We start from the raw sequence: 21,445 nt of genomic DNA on the forward strand, positions 1-21,445 counted from the left end.
GGCAGCAGTGTGTACCATTTACTAGATGCACTGCAGCAACTTGCCAAGGCTTCTTCGGCAGCACCTCCCAAACCGGCGACCTCTACCACCTAGAAGGACGAGGGAAGCAGGCGCATGACAACACCACCACCTCCACATTCCCCTCCAAGTCACACACCATCCTGACTTGGAAATATATCGCCATTCCTTCATCGTTGCTGGGTCAAAATCTTGGAACTCTCCCTAACAGCACTGTGGGGAATACCTTTACCACACGGACTGCAGCGGTTCAAGAAGGCAGCTCACCACCATCTTCTCGGACAATTGGGGAGGGGCAATAAATGCTGGCCTTGCCATGGGCAGAGTCGTTCTGTTGCAAAGCAATTGAGATTGGCCAACAAAATGAAAAAATATAATTATCTTTATTGAGCATATATAATTTGTGCTTGCAAGGCCGTAAAAATTGAACTAATAAAAGATTCAGGAAAATTATTGAATTATTTGCCATTGAGCATTCCACAGGAAGAACTTGCAACAGAAGCTTTCTGTCAACAGTAATCTTGCACCTCGTGCATTGAGCGCTGTGGTAACAGCCTGGTTTTCAGCATCATTGAATAAATTACTAAATAGTTATTTTGAGGAGAAAAATTGTAAAATGGCTTTTTAATCTGCAGTTTTAAGAAATCGATCTATTTCTCAGGGTTCTCCTGATGTTTTGGAGACAATAGCAAAGGCCTTTTATATAGGGCCTTTAACATAGAGGAACATCCCAAGGAGCTTCAGCAAGCAGAGAAGAGGACACAGTCTTTGAGAGGGTTAGATGTACTGAAAGCAGCTTGGGACATATTTTATTACGTTAAAGGCGTTATATAAATACAAGTTGTTGTTGACCATGTTACTTACATAGAGCAATTTGGGTAGTTCCAATTGAATGCATTCGGCACTGCTACCATTTGGATGGAAAAAGCCTAAGACTCTGGTTTAGGATCATTCCACCCATTCCATGGCTGATTCCTGGAAACTCTGTCATTCAATCAGTAGCATATGCAGGGCTTCCACATGAAGCAATACTCAAACATTGCTGTCCAGATTTAGCTGCAACATAGTTTTGGTAGATCGGATGATGTGGTTCCTTTGCAGGGACTTGCCTCATCCTAAATTTGTACTAATGTGGTGTGCCCTTGTTACGTGTGGGATGCGGAATAAACAAGAATAATATGCATCATTCATATACTGCAATCTTGCCTATTTATCCCTACAGGCCCTGCAAGAAAACTCCAGCTGAGGCCAAAGACTTGCAAAGTCTCCACGTTAAACATCTGCCAAAAAAAAAAACCAAACCTTGCACTCTGTGGCTTGGGGGTTTTTCACGGATAAGACTTCTCAACATCAAATATGCGACTTGTATTTTTCTGTCCTGTTTTTCAGTTCCCTTCCCAAAACTGAGAAACATTCCTGGTAGAGTAAGGTGCACATAACCTATAGAGCCTCTATGTAACTGTTTCACTCAATACTGTGTTGTCTGAACTTCAGCTTCTCCCTTTGTTTCATGTTCTTCCTCCTCTTTCCCCCCCACCCCCCCCCCCATGCATGAACACAATGGGAAATTTCACATGTAAGCCCATTCCATAAACTCTGCCACTAAGTTGGTGCTGACCCCCTCCCCCCGCCCCTTCAACCAGGTAAGTTCTGAGCTGAGTTAGCAGACCTCAGCCAGGGCAGCAGTAGGGCGCTATCTGCCTCCGTGCCTATGGGTTGTGTAGGGTGGATAAATCGGCAAGCATTCCTGTTTCTAAATATCTCCATTCACCTCTACTGAAAAGTGCATGTGTGGGGACATCCGATGCAGATAGGATTGGGCTTAGCTCTGATGCAGACCTACATTAATTAATAGCTTACTGGCACGTATCGTCTAAGCTTGTCCAAAAGATTGGTCATTTGGGTGAGGCACTAGAGACTAGCTGCCATCTGCAGAACCATACCCTAGCATATATCCGTGCCTTCAGACTGAAAAGAAAAAGTGGGAGTGGGGGAGAAAATTGAATCACTTTCTAGTTAAAATTCTACAAATTGGCTTATTGATATTAACTGTGTGTCATTTATATATGATTGACAGCTGGCATTGCAGGCCTAATCTGAACATAATGTATTTTAAATATTGGAAGCATAACTTGCAATAAGCAAAATTCAGTAGTTTTTAATTTTTTGTGGCTTCCTCATCTTGCTGACCCTTGCAACATTTCCCTTTGAAAAGTTGCATTATACGATCCATCAATTCCTCCCAATATGTCATTCAGCTGTGCACTTTGAGACCATATTTGTTTAATCTTATATATATATATTTAAACGATGCCACCAAAATAGTTTACTTGGGGCTGCACTACCCTGTACACTGATGAGTGGTTTGGTGAATGAGGGCAGCTGGTAGTATGTCATCTTCGTATCATAATCAACTTGGAAATCTTTTGGACTCCCTTTTATTAAAAATACTTCAATAAATGTAGTAACATGTTGATATCTTCTAGGACCTTGAAAAATGATTCTTCAGTCACCCCCTGCAAAAGAATTACAAGAATCCTGATTGCATCCATTGAAAGTTCTGTATACTGCCTGTGAAAGGAATGACATAGGAAATATAAATGAAATATTTTGTAACTTCCTCTTCACCATATTTCCTGTACCCAAGTGATCAGTTCCTACGGGGGTGCTTTGACAGTTTGGCATTGACCTGGTGGACACATTCATTACCATTTCTGGTCCATCGCAGGAAGTACTGTTTTTTTGCTTTTCCAATTTTATGTTAAAAAAAAAATCTCACTGGTAGAAGGTAATGTAATCATGCTTCATTGATGCATTTGCAGTTTCTTGTGTTTTTAATGTTAATTATTATAAATTTACATTAAATCCTACTGCTTACGCAAGGCAATGGTTTGTTTAATTTATGGAAAATAACAGAAGAATTCCAGCAAGGAACTCTTGACAGATGCTCAAAAGGGTTAAACCATATTTGACAATCTTGTCTAAACTTTTGCGGACTATAAAAGAAAGACTTATATCTATATAGCGCCATTCACAACTTTAGGTTGTCCTAAAGCTCTTTATAACCAATAAATACTTTTGAAATGTAGTCACTGTTTTAAACTAGGAAACGCGGCAGCCAATTTGCACACAGTAAGATCCCACAAACAGCAATGAGATAATTGCCAGATAATTTGTTTTAGTGATGGAAATTGTGAGATGAATATTGGCCAGAAACCCCCCCCTGCTCTTCTTCAAAATAGTGTCATGGATTCTTTTATGGCCTCGGTTTAACGTCTCCTCTGAATGATTGCACCACTGACAGTGCAGCGTTTTTGATGTAATCAACAAAGGATCTCTGACTTGCACCACATATCTGATGCCGTCCTTGTAGCAGGTGTTGTTATCTAAAATGTCGAGGCGGAATACTGTGCCAATGTTTGAACAGGCAAATGCAAAGTACTGTTGGCAACCACCGATTTAGGGATTGAATTTTGATGTTCGTAGGCACGTTGGGCTGGATTTTCGACGCTTAGGATTTCAGGGCGTTAATGATGGCGGACAGTCCTGATATCGCCTGGAAAAAGTTTGCACCTCAACCAGCAAAATTGGGCAGCTGGGTCCCGAGTGTGGGGCAGAGCAGTAAGGAAGGTGTTGCACACCTCTCTTGGGGCGCGAGGCCGGCTGAGTTTACGAAAATTCCAAGCCAAACAGCCGGCCAGGGAGCGCTTTGAGAGGCCTGGGGAGAAACCCTCCCCCTACCAAAAACATTCCCAATTCATAGCCCACGCCACCACAACATAAATCGAAAAAAAAACGATCATACTTACCTGAGGTCGACATTACTTGCCTCACTGCAGCTGCTATAGCTTGGACCGCCCGTTTTCACAGGCGGTCTCAGCAGGGTGCTTTACGCAGCGCTGCTGGTCAGGCAGAAGTCAAAAATCAAGCCGGGGTCGCAACCAGGGGCGTTACACCCCGGCTCGCCTCTTCCAGGCGTTAATGCTCTGCACTCCGCAGAAACCGGCCCTGAAAACCCCAGTGGGGCGCTGGAGGCTTGCCGCCCCTCCAGGGTGAAAACACAGGCGGCCAGGAGCGCAAAATCTAGCCCGTGGTCGTCTAATACTGAGTCAGCGGTGAGTTTTTAGCTAGGTTATTTATACAGACATAAACCAGAACATTGAATAAATGTGTCTTGCTATTATTTCTAGTTTTAGAACAATCATTTTGCGTTGGGTCTGAAAGTCCAAGAATGTAGTTTAGCTGTTGGTCAGCTGCAGTGTGATGTGAGGAAACTCTTTGTAAATTTATGAAAAGTGAAGGCTGTTGTATTTATATTGGTGCTGACAGATCTTTAAAGCAACTTTACACCCAATGAAATGCCTTTTCAAACTGTTGCTCCCACCTCCAAAATGGATGGTGGAATCCAGGAGATTGAAGAATGAAAGCAAGGAGAATGGAAACTGGGTTCATATCCAATCCAGCTGATAGGGGATGAAAGTTTACCATATCTTTGTAAGGACATCTATACTAAATAAGTTTAATAACTCTCAATCCAGTTCCTACCAGGCATGGAAGTGCAGCACGATACTGCCCCTAATTCAGCACTAATAATCTCACTCAAGTTGGCTGGTATGAGAAATGTGGTTGAGGTAGGGTTTTGGCATATCACATGGTTACAACAACAACTTGTATTTATATAGCACCTTCAACGTAGTGAAACGTCCCAAGGCGCTTCACAGGAGTATTATGATATCAAAAATTTGACACCGAACTGCACAAGTAGAAATTAGCCCAGGTGACCAAATGCTTGTCAAAGAGGTATGTTTGAAGGAGGATAGAGAGGTGAAGAGGTTTCGGCAGGGAGTTCCAGAACTTGGGACCTAGGCAACAGAAGGCACGGCCACCAATAGTTGAGCAATTTATAATCATGGATGCTCAATAGGGCAGAATTAGAGGAATGCAGACATCTCTGAGGAGGAGGGGGTGGGGTGGGGGGTGGCGGTGGTTGTGGGGCTGGAGCAGATTAGAGATAGGGAGGGGCAAGGCCATGGAGAGATTTTAAAATATATTGGGAGGTGCTATTCTGATGGTAGGGCACTGCTTTCCTTTGCATGTAGCTGTGCTGTTTCTAAAACTGACCTTGGAGTTCTTCAAATATTAAGGATGTCATAGCAGTGCATTTGGAAAGAGGTGACATGATAGGTCCAAGTCAGCATGGATTTGTGAAAGGGAAATCATGCTTGACAAATCTTCTGGAATTTTTTGAGGATGTTTCCAGTAGAGTGGATAAGGGAGAACCAGTTGATGTGGTATATTTGGACTTTCAGAAGGCGTTCGACAAGGTCCCACACAAGAGATTGATGTGCAAAGTTAGAGCACATGGGATTGGGGGTAGTGTACTGACATGGATTGAGAACTGGTTGTCAAACAGGAAGCAAAGAGTAGGAGTAAATGGGTACTTTTCAGAATGGCAGGCAGTGACTAGTGGGGTACCGCAAGGTTCTGTGCTGGGGCCCCAGCTGTTTACACTGTACATTAATGATTTAGATGAGGGGATTAAATGTAGTATCTCCAAATTTGCGGATGACACTAAGTTGGGTGGCAGTGTGAGCTGCGAGGAGGATGCTGTGAGGCTGCAGAGCGACTTGGATAGGTTAGGTGAGTGGGCAAATGCATGGCAGATGAAGTATAATGTGGATAAATGTGAGGTTATCCACTTTGGTGGTAAAAACAGAGAGACAGACTATTATCTGAATGGTGACAGATTAGGAAAAGGGGAGGTGCAAAGAGACCTGGGTGTCATGGTACATCAGTCATTGAAGGTTGGCATGCAGGTGCAGCAGGCGGTTAAGAAAGCAAATGGCATGTTGGCCTTCATAGCAAGGGGATTTGAGTACAGGGGCAGGGAGGTGTTGCTACAGTTGTACAGGGCATTGGTGAGGCCACACCTGGAGTATTGTGTACAGTTTTGGTCTCCTAACCTGAGGAAGGACATTCTTGCTATTGAGGGAGTGCAGCGAAGGTTCACCAGACTGATTCCCGGGATGGCGGGACTGACCTATCAAGAAAGACTGGATCAACTGGGCTTGTATTCACTGGAGTTCAGAAGAATGAGAGGGGCTCTCATAGAAACATATAAAATTCTGACGGGGTTAGACAGGTTAGATGCAGGAAGAATGTTCCCAATGTTGGGGAAGTCCAGAACCAGGGGTCACAGTCTAAGGATAAGGGGTAAGCCATTTAGGATCGAGATGCGGAGGAACTTCTTCACCCAGAGAGTGGTGAACCTGTGGAATTCTCTACCACAGAAAGTTGTTGAGGCCAATTCACTAAATATATTCAAAAAGGAGTTAGATGAGGTCCTTACTGCTAGGGGGATCAAGGGGTATGGCGAGAAAGCAGGAATGGGGTACTGAAGTTGAATGTTCAGCCATGAACTCATTGAATGGCGGTGCAGGCTAGAAGGGCCGAATGGCCTACTCCTGCACCTATTTTCTATGTTTCTATGTTTCTAAATAGCAAGAGTTTTGTTCCCAGTGCTAACATCCTTTACTTTGAACACTTAAAGAAACAATGTTTTTAAAACAATCGGAAAATAGGTTAGAATAAGTAGAAGGGAATCAAATTTATAAAGATGTTTTTTTTTTAAGTTTGGGGAGTAGAGATAATAGGAAAAGTTAGCACAAGTAAATTGATTTTACATTTTTTGTTTTTTAGGCATTTAGTAGTTTGAGTGAATATTTCTGATGGAATGCCTTTATCAATATAATAATTATAGCGGTGTCGAGTGTGCAAGCTGAAAGCAAGCAAAACCGGTTGGCTAGGGAGATGGGAGGTTCCTTAAATCTGCTGTCTGCCTGACGATTAACTTTATTTTTCTCTTCACTGTTTTATTTCGAACAGGAGTAGGCCATTTAGCCCCTTGAGCTTGTTCCGCCATTCAGTAAGATCATGGCTGATCTGTGACCTAACTCGATATACAGTACCTGTACCCGTATCCCTTAATACCTCTGGTTAACAGAAACCTATCAATCTTCAATTTAAAATGAACAATTGACCCAGCATCAACTGCTGTTTGTGGAAGAGTTCCAAATCTCTAGCACCCTTTGTGTGTAGAAGTTTCCTAACTTCATTCCTGAAACACCTGGTTCTAATTTTGAGGGTATACTCCCCCGTCCTAGATTCCCCAACTAGCAGAAATGATTTTTCTCTTTCTCTATCCTATCAGTTCCCCATAATATCTTGAAAACTTCCATCAAATCACCCCTTAATCTTCTAAATTCCAAGGAATACAACCCTAGTTTGTGTAATCTCTCTTGGTAATTTAACCCTTGGAGTCCGGGTATTATACGAGTAAATCTATACTGTGGTCCCTCCAAGGCCAGTATATCCTTCCTATCGTGCGGTGCCCAGAACTGAACTCCGTACTTCAGGTGTGTTCTGACCAGGGCTTTGTATAGCTGTAACCTTGTATTCTAGTCCTCTGGATATAAAGGCCAGCATTCCATTAGTTTTTATTATTTTTTAATAATTGATATAGAGGGACCGCCAAGTCTCTTTGGACTTTCTCTACTTACAGCTTTTCACCATTTATAAAATACTCTGATCTATCATTTTTAGGTCTAAAGTGGATGACCTCACACTTGCCTATATTGGAATCCATTTCCGTTTTGTCTATTCACTTAATCTATTAATACCTTTTTATAATTTTATGCTCCATCTACACTGCTTACAATGCCATCTATCTTGTGTCATTGGCAAACTTGGATGTGTGGCTATCTATCCCGTCATCTAAGTTAATAAATACAGTGAATAGTTCAGGTCCCAAAACAGATCCCTGTGGGATGCCACTGGTCATATCCTGCCAATTAAATTACCTGCCCATTATCCCTACTCTGTCTCCTGCCGGTCAGCCAATCTCCTAACCAGGTCAATAATTTTCCCTCTATTCCATGGGCTTCAACTTTAGCTAACAGTTTTTTCTGAGAGACTTTATTGAATGCCTTCTGGAAGCCCATATAAATAACATGCAGAGACATTCCCCTGGCCACTACTTTAGTCACCGCTTCAAAAAATTCAATCCGGTTTGTCAGGCATTTTACAAATCCATGCTGGCTCTCTCCGATCAACTGAAAATTTTCAAGGTGTTCACTCCATCCTTAATTATAGACTCTAGTAATTCCCTGACAACAGATATTAGGCTATTCCCTGGTCTCTTTTCCCCCCCCGCCACCTTTCGTAAATAGCAGAGTGACGTGCAATTTTCCAAACTAAAGGAACAGTTCCTGAATCCCCAAAAATTTGAAAGATCATAGTTAGGGCACGGCAATATTCTCACCGACTTCCTTTAAAATCCTGGGATGAAAACCATCTGGTCCTGGGGATTTGTCACTCTTTAGTGCCATTATTTTCTTGTTTACTGTTAACTTGCTTATGTTAATTTTGGTGAGTTCCCGTTCCTGATTCAATATTAATTTCCTTGGGATGTCTGTCTCTTCCTCTACTGTAAATACTGACACAAAGTAATTATTTAACATGTCTACCGTTTCCTAATTTTCGTTTACAATATATGTTGAGCGTCTGAAATCCGGAGTTCTGAAATTCGGAATGTTCTGGAATCCGGAGACCGGGCCGATCCATGGCGGGCTCGTCTGGAATCCGTAAAATGTTCCGAAATCTGGACCTGGCACCGCCCCTCTACTCCCCCACCGGACCTCCTCCGCTTCTGCCGCGGACTCTCCTCCCCGCGGGGTCGCCGGACCCCCCCCAATTACCTCGGCCCAGGCATTTCCGGATTTGGGATGTCAGAAAGACGTCCCGAAATCCGGAACTGCCTTGGGCCCGAGGTTTCTGGATTTCGGACGCTCTACCTGTATCACCATTGTCTGTTTGTTTTTAAGGGGCCCAGATTGCTCTTAACAACCCTCTTTTTCCTAATCTAATTGTAAAAGTTTTTTGTGTTGATTTTGATATCCCTTGCAAGTTTCTTTTTCATATTCCATTTTTGTAGCTCTTAATATCTGTTTTGTCATCCTTTGCTGTTCTTTGTATCTCTCCCATTCATCAGGATCTGTGCTTTTGCATTCTTGTATGCTTTATCTTTTAGATTTATGTTGTTCCTTGCCTCTAGTTGACCATGACTTTTTTTTGGCAAGTAGAGCTCTTGCTCCATAGCGAGATAAACTGGTTCTGCATCACACACAATTATTTTTTGAACACCTCCCACTGATCATCTGTCACTTTACCCATTAACAGATTTTCCCAGTTTACTGTGGACAGTCTCTGTCTCATCCCGTTGAAGTCGGCCTTACCTAAATCTAGAATCTTAGTAGCTGTTTCACGTTTCTCCCTTTCAAACACTATGTTGAACTCAATCATATTATGATTGCTATTTGATAAATGTTCATGCACCAAGCTGTTACCTAAAGCTGGCTCATTAAATCTAATCTGTTCAGCCCCTTTGTTGGTTCTTGGACATATTGAATGGGCTGAATTTTCTCCAGTGATTTGCGTCGTTTTTTTTGGAGCATGCTGCTCGTTTTGACCTATCAATTTGCACTAGTGTAACTCAATTAGTTACGATTTTTTTTAGGTCAGTTTTTTTTTCAGCCAAAGGGGGCGTAACCAGCCACCTGCGCCAATTCTGGTCATTTATGGAAGTTTGGGCAGCTGAGAGTTACTTCAGTTCTGCTTAGGCCAGCGTATGTGACCTCTCCAGAAAACCCATGCGGAGAGTTAAATAAATTGGCGCAAGTAAGGAAATCGGCGCAGCAGGTGCCCGGGGACACACTAAAAGAATTGAAAAACCCATAGCAGCAACTTACCTCCAACCTGCCCGAAGGCTGTCATTCTCGGTCCCCACTTTCCCGGTCTGGTCCCATTCTCGGTCCCCGGTTCACTCTCACTCACTCACGCACACACACTGGCTGTATGCTTCATTTTTCAGCCTCAGTTCGCATTGTGTCCCTGGTTACCATGGCAGCACAATCTTTTTGGCGCAGATCAAGGCTCCACCCCCACGCTAAAATGAAGAAATCCAACAGGGAAACTTGGAACTTTTTTTTGCGTACTTGGGGCCCCAAAAAAATTGGGCGTTGCTTTTCAAGTACGCCAACAAAAAAGCTTTGGGGAAAATTGAGCCCATAGTCACAGAAAACTATCCTGAACACATTCAAGAAGTTCACTACCTTTCTAACATGAGCTCATCTGCTTGCCTCAATCTATATGGAAGTTAAAATCCCCCATTACCTGCTTGTAAAAAATATTTCAGTGATGTTTAAGATCTCCAGATTTTTGGAATTTGTTCCATTGTGACATTTAATTACCTCGATACAGCATTTAGCTCAAGTAATTGTGAAAAGTGGAATCAAACTGCCTGAGAAGCTGCAGGCATTGTGTAATTGAATGCATTTAGAAAAACGAAACCAGTCTGTCCAGAATCTAGAACACATACCTAAAAAAAATACTTGTTTTCCATCCAAAAAGTGCAGTTAGCACATTCCTTTTTGAATTTGTCTGAGGATGAATACACACCAGTGTCCATTCAGAACATATTCTCCCCTTTTCTGTGAAATCTACTATGCCAACATGAGCAATAGGTAGATCAGAAAAAAAAGCCCAGATCACCTCAATGGTGTTGTATTGTCGATGCTTCCTATAATACTTTCTAATAATTGCTATTCAAATTGCATTGCACATATTGAATCATAATGCATAAGGCTTATTGATTAGAATAACCTGTGCTTCCATTAAATGATCTGTTGCTGTTGGAGGTCCTTTCAGGCTTTTATTAAAGAACATGTTGATTACTCAATGTTTCCTTTTAAACCCTATTGGATCTTCATTACTGGCACTCATTACAATGTTTCTTCCTTGATCTGTCAGATTGTAATGGTCTGGGCCACTGACATCTTAATGCCTACTCCTAAAAATACTATTGTCATCAACCAAATGGCAGTGGACTTGTCATGGGGAAACGTAAGTGGTTCTGGTGAATTTCCATGAACCCATTTAGAACTGAGATGAGGTGGAATTTCTTCTCTTAGAGGGTCATAAATCTGTGGAATTCTCTGCCCCAGAGAGCTGTGGAGGCTGGGTCATCGAATATATTCAAGGTGGAGATAGACAGATTTTTGAACGATAAGGGATATGAGTAGCGGGCAGGGAAGTGGAGCTGAGCCCAAGATCAGATCCAATGAATGGCGGAGCAGGCTCGAGGGGCCAAATGGTCTACTCCTGCTCCAATTTCTTATGTTCTTATTAACCCCTTTCTCTCAGATAGTAAAAGTGGCCAGGTATCAAGAAAAACTTTCTGTATAAAGGAATAAGTATGAATCACAGTTGATACTGTCTTTGTTTTGCTCCAATGCTCATATGCCCAAGGCTATTGCTGCAATACTAGAGTGTGCACTTTGTAACCATTTGAGTTGGCTGGTTACTGTTCCTTTAATAGCCATATGTATTGGGAAATGTGATAAGTTAATTACATAGAATATACAACACACAAAGCTAGCCATTCGGCCCAACCAATCCATGTTGCTGTTTATGCTCCACTCAAACAATTCCCCCATCCTTCCTCTTATCTAACTCTTATCAGCAGAACCCTCTATTCCCTTCTCTCTCATATGCTTATCTAGCCTCCCCTTAAATGCATTTATACTATTTGCCTCAACCACTCCCTGTGGTAGCGAGTTCCACATTTTCACCACTCTCTGGGTAAAGAAGTTTCTTCTGAATTCCCTATTTGATTTCTTGGTGACTATCTTGTATTGATGGCCTCTAGTTTTGCTGTTCGCCACAAGTGGAAACATTCTGTCTGTGTCTACTCTGTCAAAACCTTTCATAATTTTAACAACCTCTATTAGAGGTTTCAAGAGAAAAGAGACCCAGCCTGTTAATCATTTCCTGATGGATTTAACCTTGCATTTCTAGTATTATTCTTGTAAATCTTTTTTGCACCCTCTCCAGTGCATCTATATCCTTTTTTATAATATGGTGACCAGACCTATACACAATACTCCAAGTGTGGTCTAACTAGGGTTCGATACATGGTTAGAATAATCTCACTAGTTTCAATTCTATCCTTCTAGAAATAACCCCTGGTGCTTGGTTTGCTTTTTTTGGCCTTGTTAACCTGTGTCGCAACTTTTAGTGATTTGTGTATTTGTACTCCCAGATCCCTTTGCTCCTCAACCTCATTTAGATTCTTATTTTCTAAATAATATGTGACCTCCTTTAATTTTCTTACCAAACTATGTTGAAATGAATTTGCCAATTATGTGGTCATTCTGTAAGTTTACTAAGGTCTTCCTGTAATTTGTTGCAATCCTCCTCCAGTGTTGACTATTTTTCCTCCTCCACAATTAGGTGTCATCTGCAAATTTAGAAATTGTGTGTTTGATTCCAAAATCTAACGTTAATATAAATTGTGAACAATAGTGGTCCTAGCATTGATCCTTGTTGGACCCTACTTTCCACCTTCTGTCACTCTGAATAGTTGCCCTTTACTCCGATCTCTGCTTTCTGTCTTGCAACTTTTAAGCACTTTTGCACTAGTGGCTATCCCAATTTGCCCTGTACATAGTCCCAAGCAGCTTGCTCACCTTCCTCTTAACCAGATCGCCACGAGGGGTGAAATATCTTGATATTCCAGTTTCCAAATATTAGATAATCTTCCGTGGGCAACCTCACATTTGTTTCATAGAAAAGCTTATTTTTTAGGGATGTTTAGGAGTTGCTTTTATGTGCAAGGGCTAAAATAATCAGGATGCTCGCAGTCAACTACACTTTCTCAATTCTCTCATTTCTCGTTGCGGCAAGGTAGAGCAAAGAGCAGATTTGACCCTCAGCATTAATCACCAGCCACATACCTGTCCCTCCGAGTAAAACTTGCCCACATGGCTTTGTGTATAGTAAGCACTGATTTGTTCAGAAAAACTTGATGCCATCCTCTGCTTAAAGAACCAATTCACAGATTCCTCTTTTCCCCCCTCCCAAGAGCTATCAAAACCTGCTTTGATCTTGTTAGCAAAGACAGTTATGCATTCAGAAATGGTGGCAGATCCGTTTGGAAATTCAAAAATGGTGCTTTTTTAAAATTGAATTCATAATTTAGCTTTGTTATGGACAATGTTTTATGCAAATTTAGAAAAGATATTCTGCTGCTATGTCTTTGTAAGGTTTCACAAATATGACCTGCATACCTGGTAAAACACTTAATGGAAAGATGGGCAAAAAATATTAGCAAAGAAATTCTGTAGCAGATGAATGCTGGCAAGGTGCTGAAAATCATACTGGTTCTTCGCATGGTGATGTGTAATATGAGGAAATCAACTGCTGCCTGTAACACTAAATGGATAATACTGTGGAAATTCGTGCAAGGCTTCATTATACAGGCTGAGATCAAAACTGTTGTCTTCTTGGAAAGGACTTTCCAACTACTTCAGTGACTCCACTCAATTCTTCAATCGTGTGGATCAGTCATTTCCACTCAATTGAAGGTTGTCAACAAAGTATTAATCTGATTTAAGTTCAGTAGGATAGATATCAACGGTAATGGGTTATACTGGAGGTGTTTTTAAAAAAAAAAAAAATTATGAGGTTGAAGGGTAACTCTGAAAATCTGGAGGGAGAGTCTTTTCCTCTTGTTACAAACAACCTTTCTTCCCCACTCTGGCTGACCATTGATAACAGGATCCATAGGTCGGGCTAAGTTGTTCTCATTCTTGGTCCTACAAAGCATTCTTTTAAACTAAAATGCGCAGTGGTTCCAACTCGAACAGTTCTGGAAGGAAATTATTTTGGAGAGTATGTTACTTCTGGTCAGGGGTCATAATCTGAGCTATCAGATTGATCCCATCTACTCGAGGCCTTGGGCCTAACAGGCATAATTTGCAAAACCTTCTATTAAACTGACAGCTAAGATTAGAGGAATAAATATTGGCCAGGACACTGGGAAAATCCCCCTGCTCTGTTTCAATGGTGTCATGGGATCTTTTATGTCCACCGTAATAATGTTTGTCTACAGATCTTATGATTCAGTTTAACTGCTCCATTTCACTGTTAAGAGATGCATTTCCCTGTCCTTGCTGAATATTGTATGAACATTTTCACGGTTTTATGTTTGGGTTGGAGAAAATGCTTGATCATGACTTGTGCAGCGTTAGAATAATGCTCTAAAATGTTACATTTGGGTCATGTGGGTTACCCAGACTTGATTCTGTTATAGTTCTTTATGCAATATATTTGAAGAAGCCAAATGTTATAGGTAAACAGATTACAAGTTGAAAAGGAAAATTGGCCAATTTTTAACAATTAACAGTCTAGGGAGAAATGGTTTTAAAATTATTTTCAAAATAAAAATAATTTAAACAAAGAAAAAAGTTGTACATTAGTTTTCACACACATGGTGGTGGTATATATTCTCAACACTCATCATAGGCAGTCCCTTGAAATCGAGGAAGACTTGCTTCCACTCAAAGTGAGTTCTCAGATGACTATACAGTCCAATGTGGGAATTTACAGTCTCTCCAACAGGTGGGGCAGACAGTGGTTGGAGGAAAGGGTGGGTGGGGAGCCTGGTTTGCCGCACGCTCCTTCCGCTGTCTATGCTTGGTTTCTACATGCTCTTGGCGACGAGACTCGAGGTGCTCAGCGCCTTCCCCGATGCTCTTCCTCCACTTTGGGCAGTCTTGGACCAGGGATTCCCAGGTGCCGGTGAGGATGTTATACTTTATCAAAGAGGCTTTGAGGGTGTCCTTGAAACGTTTCCTCTGCCCACCTGGGGCTCGCTTGCCGTATAGGAGTTCAGATTAGAGCGCTTGCTTAGGGAGTCTTGTGTCGGGAATGCGGACGATGTGGCCCGCCCAACACTATACAGGTATTGACTGTGTAGTTGGGTAAGAATAGAAAAGGCTGGCATCACTTAGCAGGTCAGGCAGCACCCGAAACATTAACTCTGTTTCTCTCTCCACAGATGATGGCTGACCTGCTGACTGTTTCCGGCATTTTTATTTTGGATTTCCAGCATTTGCTCTATTTTGTATTTTGAGTAGCTGTATGTTTGTAGAGTAACTTTGTTTGCTTGGGTCTCGAGGAAGCACAGCCAGACGGGTCAGGGACAGCACAGGAGCTCCCTACTTTTCCTATAGAATTTTAAAGCTTAACCCCATTTTCTTTGTTTACGGGTAAAGGGCGGGGAGCAAAGAACAGCACATTTTTGAGAAACATTTTATTCTAGAACTGCTGTATGTGCCAATTTAAGTCAATGTGCAATTTAGAACTTACATACATACAACCTCCACCTACAAATAGAATATATTGCTTTTATCTCAGCAAAGAAATTTCCAAGTGCCATTCTCTTTAAAAGATTTGTATCACACTGCAAAGCTGCCAATGTGACCTTTCACCCCACCACCATTATTTTTGAGGACTTTTTCTTGTTTTCAGCAGTCTTGCTTAAGTTAGAAAACTTTTTTTTGGTTTATATTGATCTTCACTTAAAAAGAACACTAAGTAGTTCCTGGAATCATTGTACAACAGTTCTTTTGAAACATTGATGCCTTTTTAGAAAGTGTTGTGAAGTTTTGCTTTCATTTAGTTCCCAGTGCCACCTAGCTAGTCAGTGGCAAGTGGAAAACATCACAGTAAGGGAACCTCAATCTTGGAACAAATAGATGAGCATGAATGCAAATGTAATTCTGTCAGATGGTGCTCCTGTCTGTAAACTTGAACAAAAGTTGATTCTTTCCAATAATTGATATTCACACACCGGTTTACATTGTCTCATAGTATTGCTAATTAAAAGACCTTAATGGAGCTGTCTTCACTGGCGTTACGGGCGGTGAAGCAGTTCTAACCTATAGAGGGACGATGGAGTTCCAGTTCCAGTTAGAAGTACACCTCTGACTGCAGGTTTAAACCGATTTATGTCGAATGGAGCATTCTAAGACACACCTGCTGAGATGTATTCAGCGATGATTTGTATGGCTAATGTGAAGTTCTCAGCAAGTTCATCTTTGGAGTTCTGAAATTGGTTCTGATACTGTCCAAAATTGTTTCCAAGCAAGTAATGCCCATTACCATCTCTTTTTTTGCTTTGTACAATCATACCTATTGCCATTTAATCACTCCTGCCATCCGCCCTATCACAGACCTTCCCTTTTGTTCTTTCCTCCCCTCCCCCTTTCCCTGCCCATACTTAAAATCTGTTACATTTCTAACTTCTTCCAGTTCTGACGAAAGGTCATCGACCTGAAACATTAATTCTGTTTCTCTCCACAGATTCTGCCTGACCTGAGTATTTCCAGCATTTTTGATTATTGTCTTTGACCAATGCTTGGCCGTTTTTCTCGCTACTGTCTTTGCCATCTGAACCACTCTGCTTTGGGCTGAACACCCATTTTGATTTTGTTTAATATCAACCTTCAATCACAAAATAATAAAGTAGTCCTGGTTGCTAATCCTCCAGCCTACATTTACCATATTCAAGAGTGAATAGGCTTTTGACTGAGATTTCCTTTTTCACCCACCCACTGAACCTTAATGATGGAATCCAGTACTCCCACTTTGAGTATACGGAGCTTCTCACAGTCAATGTCATCTTATTCAGCTATGGCATGCATCCAGACAGCACTGGCCTTGATGGTAGCATAAGTATAAGCTAGAATTGCTTTCACATCACCTGAAGTAGGTACTGTGGGAAAGCCAACTTGTGGATCTAGTTAACTGATAATTCAAAATTCTTTGCGCTGAAAAAATATTGAATTATCCAATAGTTTGAATTAATCAATGCAAATAACACAGCAAAGTGGGAATTTAGGGCAATAATGAGATTATTGGAATTGAGCAGCTTTAGATTATGAGAAGTAGATTGTACCGAGAGTTGAAGCACTAATGCTCAGAGCTGTGGTGTGGTAACAAAATATAGGTTCGATCCCATCTGTAATCTAATCCATGCCAAGCAAGAAGGCACCCAGCAGCACCTGAGACATATTTTCTCAAAAGGAAAATAGGAAAAAGGAAATTGTGCATGGCAGTACCCAATGTCTCGTCAGCCAGTTACCCAGGGAGGGTGGTGGGGGATTGGTGGTGATCTTGGAGCAGACCATTCGTACCTGTCTTGGTAGCAAAGCTGACTTATTGAAAACGCATTGAAAAGTAATGAGTTTTTTAAGATTTTACACTGCAAGCATTCACAAAATATACCACTTCTCAAATGTCAGAATGTGCAGTACGTTGCAAACTCAGCATTGATTGACTTCACTTTATCCCCCAATTATCGTAAACTCTCTCCTATAATATTCCTGCATAACAAGGAACAGAAAAGCTGTTTGTTCCTTTCACTCACTAACATTGAGACTTTTTTTTGCTATCATAAAATAGAACTGTAAAAATATGTTGTTTGATTTATTTTTTGTTTTGTAGGTCTACCAAAGAAGGAAGGTGGAGGAATTCAGCTGTTCCATCTCTATTTTCGATTTGACGTGAGGATGTGTTGTCTTTTAAAAAATGTACAAAAGAAGACAAAAATGGAAGATTTGTCGAGACCTTTGGTGGTGCTAAACTTGTAGTAGCCCATTGTTTTAACCGTGATGATATTCTAAAATTCCAAGTTTTGACATTGTGGGTTTGCATGGCAGCGTAACCGTGGAGAAGCCAGGCTATCACAAACTTATGGATTTTGATAAGAGAGGGGGGAGGGGTGAAGCGGAAGAAACAAAAAGAATGTCAAAATCTGGCGGGCGTGGAACCAACTGTGGCCGGAGTACGGGGACCAGCTCTGGAGTCTTAATGGTGGGTCCCAACTTCAGAGTGGGGAAGAAGATTGGATGTGGGAATTTTGGAGAGCTTCGACTAGGTAAGAGTCATCAAAATTGCTGATTCCCTCTTACTCTTTTTTTAATTTTCAGGAATGTATATGTTTGACTCTTACAAACTGAATGTCTAGCTGTAGTCTTGCAAAGAACTGGTACTTGGTCTGTTTACCAAAGTGGTACTTTCAGCATATACATAATCCTTTCCAGTTATAATGTTCTCTTATACCTAGCATACTGTACATATTTTCACTTAGTCTTCATTTTGTATAGTTTTTGTCAAAACAGCTGTCCCCGAGTTAACTTAGAGACTAAATCATTTGAGCACTGAATATGGATTGTAAATTGTGGTATTTTGTCCTGATGCCCTGTTGCTCATTTTTTATCTCCTTTGAATCACTGTACTGGTCTCCTATGGCTGAAAGTATCTCATCCTAGTCCTGTGACATTTCACTATATTTATCTACTATCTGTACCACTCTCTCCACCCCAGTATATCTCTGGAATTGTAACTTTCTGTCAAACACAATGGGCTGTAATTCGCGGTCAGTGGCGAAGCAAAGGTGTTTGCTGCTGGCCCCAAGCAAGCTTCCCACCAAGATCTCGCGATCTCTCTGGCGAAGTTCGGCTTTTCTGACGTTCAGTTGAGATCAGTGTAAGTTAATGGGGAATCCCATAGTGCGAGCTGCTATGATGTCAGCAAGCTGTCTTAAACAACCAGTCACAATGCAGAATTCTCACAAACCGGGAGCCAGGAAGTGAATAAGTTAATTCTAAATTAAAAAAAATGTTAGAGAGCAAAACTAAGATTGGGGCTCTCGCATGGGGAAAAGGTAAATCTGAAATAAAGATGAACAAAGTTTCTTAAATTGTAATTTTTATGGCAATGAATAAATTTGACGCTCCACAAAATTAAAATGGGTTTTTCAGGGCCATAACATTTGTTTAGTACTCAACTTGCTGTTAAAACCCCAATGACAGCTAATCCAAAAGGGTCTAACTTTTAATGGGGTATTTAACAGCGATATTACTGTGGAAAAGCCAATGTTTTTGTCAGTTTCACTGATTTCCTGATTACGCTGGCTATTGGCGGGCGGCGGCTGGGTGCGTGTGGTGGGGGGGGGGTGCGGGTCGCGTGCCACAGCACAGCCAGTGTCGGAGAAGTAAATGATTGACCACAACTTCAGGATTTCTGTGTTAGGATGCACATGCGCTACATCCTGAAGTTGCAGTCAGTTTCAAAAAGGTAATAACCGGGATGCTGTTTGTTCGCTGTTATTGCCCATCGCAAATTCCGGGCCAATAGAGTGCAATCTATCTTGCATCCTCTTTCTGAAATCATCTTTCTTGGAGACTTCACCATTCTCTTGTACTAATCAGGTCAACTCTGATGCTGAACCAAGTTGTTTGCCATTTGACCTATATGATTCCTCTTGGCCTTCTCTCTTCTAATGAATAAAGCACCAAATTCTCTAATCTTTCCTCGTAACAAAAGCCTCTCATCCCTGTTATGCTATATCTCTTCTAAAAATTGACAGCCATTCAGCACAACTGCTATGTGAGCTACATAACAAAGTATTGGCAAACAGCTTTATGAATTAAGTCTTGCACATTTATAAATCTTTGAAGCGAGTTGCAAATATCTATTGAACATGCAGCTTGAGAGCGGTATTAAAGCTTCTGATATAGTTCCTACTCAGCAGATGGGTCTTTTTCTTCCCTTCTCGAATTTTAAAAGGAAGGAGTAATCAATTATGGAAGAACTATTCAAAGTATTTGAATGAAAATATGGATTCAGTTGCTGCAGTTATCTCCCCTTGTTCAAAAAAAACCAAGCACTTTCACTACTCTCTCTCTCATGGAATATGAACTGGATTCAGGAATAGATTCAGCTTCAGGTTTTTGAGTTTTGTAGAATGTAAGTGCCATATGTGAAATAATTCAACACCGCTTGTTCTGCTGAGAGAGACAATTTTTTTTGTAGTCATCTTGAAATATGCTTTTGAGAGAAGGACCGTTAAGTCTGAACCTCACACATGGATGAAAAAGGATTTCTTAATTAATGACAAGAATGCTATAATTTGGCTTCTGATCAAAAATTGTACAGGGTACCACATACGATGATGTATATATGGTATTGGAAGTGCTTTGAATTGCTTGATGAAATAATATATATTATGATGGCAAATATTTAACTTTCATAAAATCTATCTGCATAGTTAAATATTTCTAATAATTTCAACACAAAAGGACACGATGCACTATTAAATGGACTGGTGTCCACAGACCTCACCTGTGGGACTTGCTAGCTTCGGTGTTGTCACCAGAATCTCTCAAGTGCAGTTATGTGAGTATTCTGCATCCTGGTGAATTGTAAGAAGCAACTAGATGTGCAATTGTAGATGTCTTTCCAGATTTGGGTTCCCTATAGAAAGAAAAGAAAGATTTTCATTTCTGTAGTGCCTTTCATGACCACTGGTCATCTCAAAGCGCTTCACAGCCAATGAAGTACTTTTGGAGTGTAGTCGCTGTTGTAATGTGGGAATATAAAGGCCATTTTGAGCTATGTGAAGGTCTAGTAACTACATGAATGATACTGGTGTAGACAAACATTAAAGCATATTTACTCAAGTGTAATTTTTTAATGCATACTGGTACCAATAAGTCCGAAAAAAACAACTACAGATCTGTACAATTATAGTATGTTGAAGGATACCTTCGTTGGAAGAAAGAAAGCTACTATTGTATGCCAAATTAGGTATGATTTTTGGAGCTGTATTCCGACTCTTACATTCAACAGGTTAACCTAATGTCTACCCGTGCCTTTCTGAAGTATCGACACACTACACAGTACAAAGGCATTTTTAGATATTCTGGTTACATTTTTTTTCTTCCAAATTATCCCAAAATTCAGCCTTGGGTATTGGGCAAGTGAAAGGCCTGCCTGGCACTTAATAGGTGTGTCCAAAGCCAAACTCTGAAATGGGCTCTCTCAATTTAAACATTTTAGTTAAGTGTTAAGCTTCAGCTAAGATCCCTGTGTTCAAATTTAGCATTGATTAAAAACAAAACTGTTCCCACGCCTCTGGCAATGTTGTGAGATGATGACTGCCTCGTTGCCTCTACTCATGTATACAACGTAGCTAATATTAGAAGCCGTGCTGAGTTGCAGATTGATCCTCCATTTGTAGAAACTGGGTGTTGGTGCTCTACTGCACAACCCCATTGCCCCTCATGTCTTTGATACTGAAACGCTAGTGGGAGTTGTGTACAGACCACCAAACAATAGTAGTGAGGTTGGGGACAGCATCAAACAAGAAATTAGGGATGCGTGCAATTAAGGTACAGCAGTTATCATGGGCGACTTTAATCTACATATTGATTGGGCTAACCAAACTGGTAGTAATGCAGTGGAGGAGGATTTCCTGGAGTGTATTAGGGATGGTTTTCCAGACCAATATGTCGAGGAACCAACTAGGGAGCTGGCCATCCTAGACTGGGTGATGTGTAATGAGAAAGGACTAATTAGCAATTTTGTTGTGCGAGGCCCCTTGGGGAAAAGTAACCATAATATGGTAGAATTCTTTATTAAGATGAGAGTGACACAGTTAATTCAGAGACTAAGGTCCTGA

General features: G+C 41.1%; 1 protein-coding gene across 4 annotated transcripts in view; it reads left to right on the top strand.

The window, feature by feature from the left end:
* LOC139228593 (casein kinase I) overlaps window positions 1-21,445 on the top strand; it is a 139,343-nt gene that overhangs the window by 46,994 nt on the left and 70,904 nt on the right. For all 4 annotated transcript variants that reach the window (XM_070859748.1, XM_070859750.1, XM_070859749.1 and 1 more), the window contains exon 2: window positions 17,425-17,857. In XM_070859748.1, coding sequence (XP_070715849.1) covers window positions 17,674-17,857 — 184 coding nt within the window. In that variant the 5' untranslated portion in view covers window positions 17,425-17,673. The remainder of the gene's footprint in view (window positions 1-17,424; window positions 17,858-21,445) is intronic.

Source organism: Pristiophorus japonicus, chromosome 18 (assembly GCF_044704955.1).
Source record: "Pristiophorus japonicus isolate sPriJap1 chromosome 18, sPriJap1.hap1, whole genome shotgun sequence".
In the NCBI taxonomy this organism is placed as follows: Eukaryota; Metazoa; Chordata; class Chondrichthyes; family Pristiophoridae; genus Pristiophorus; species Pristiophorus japonicus.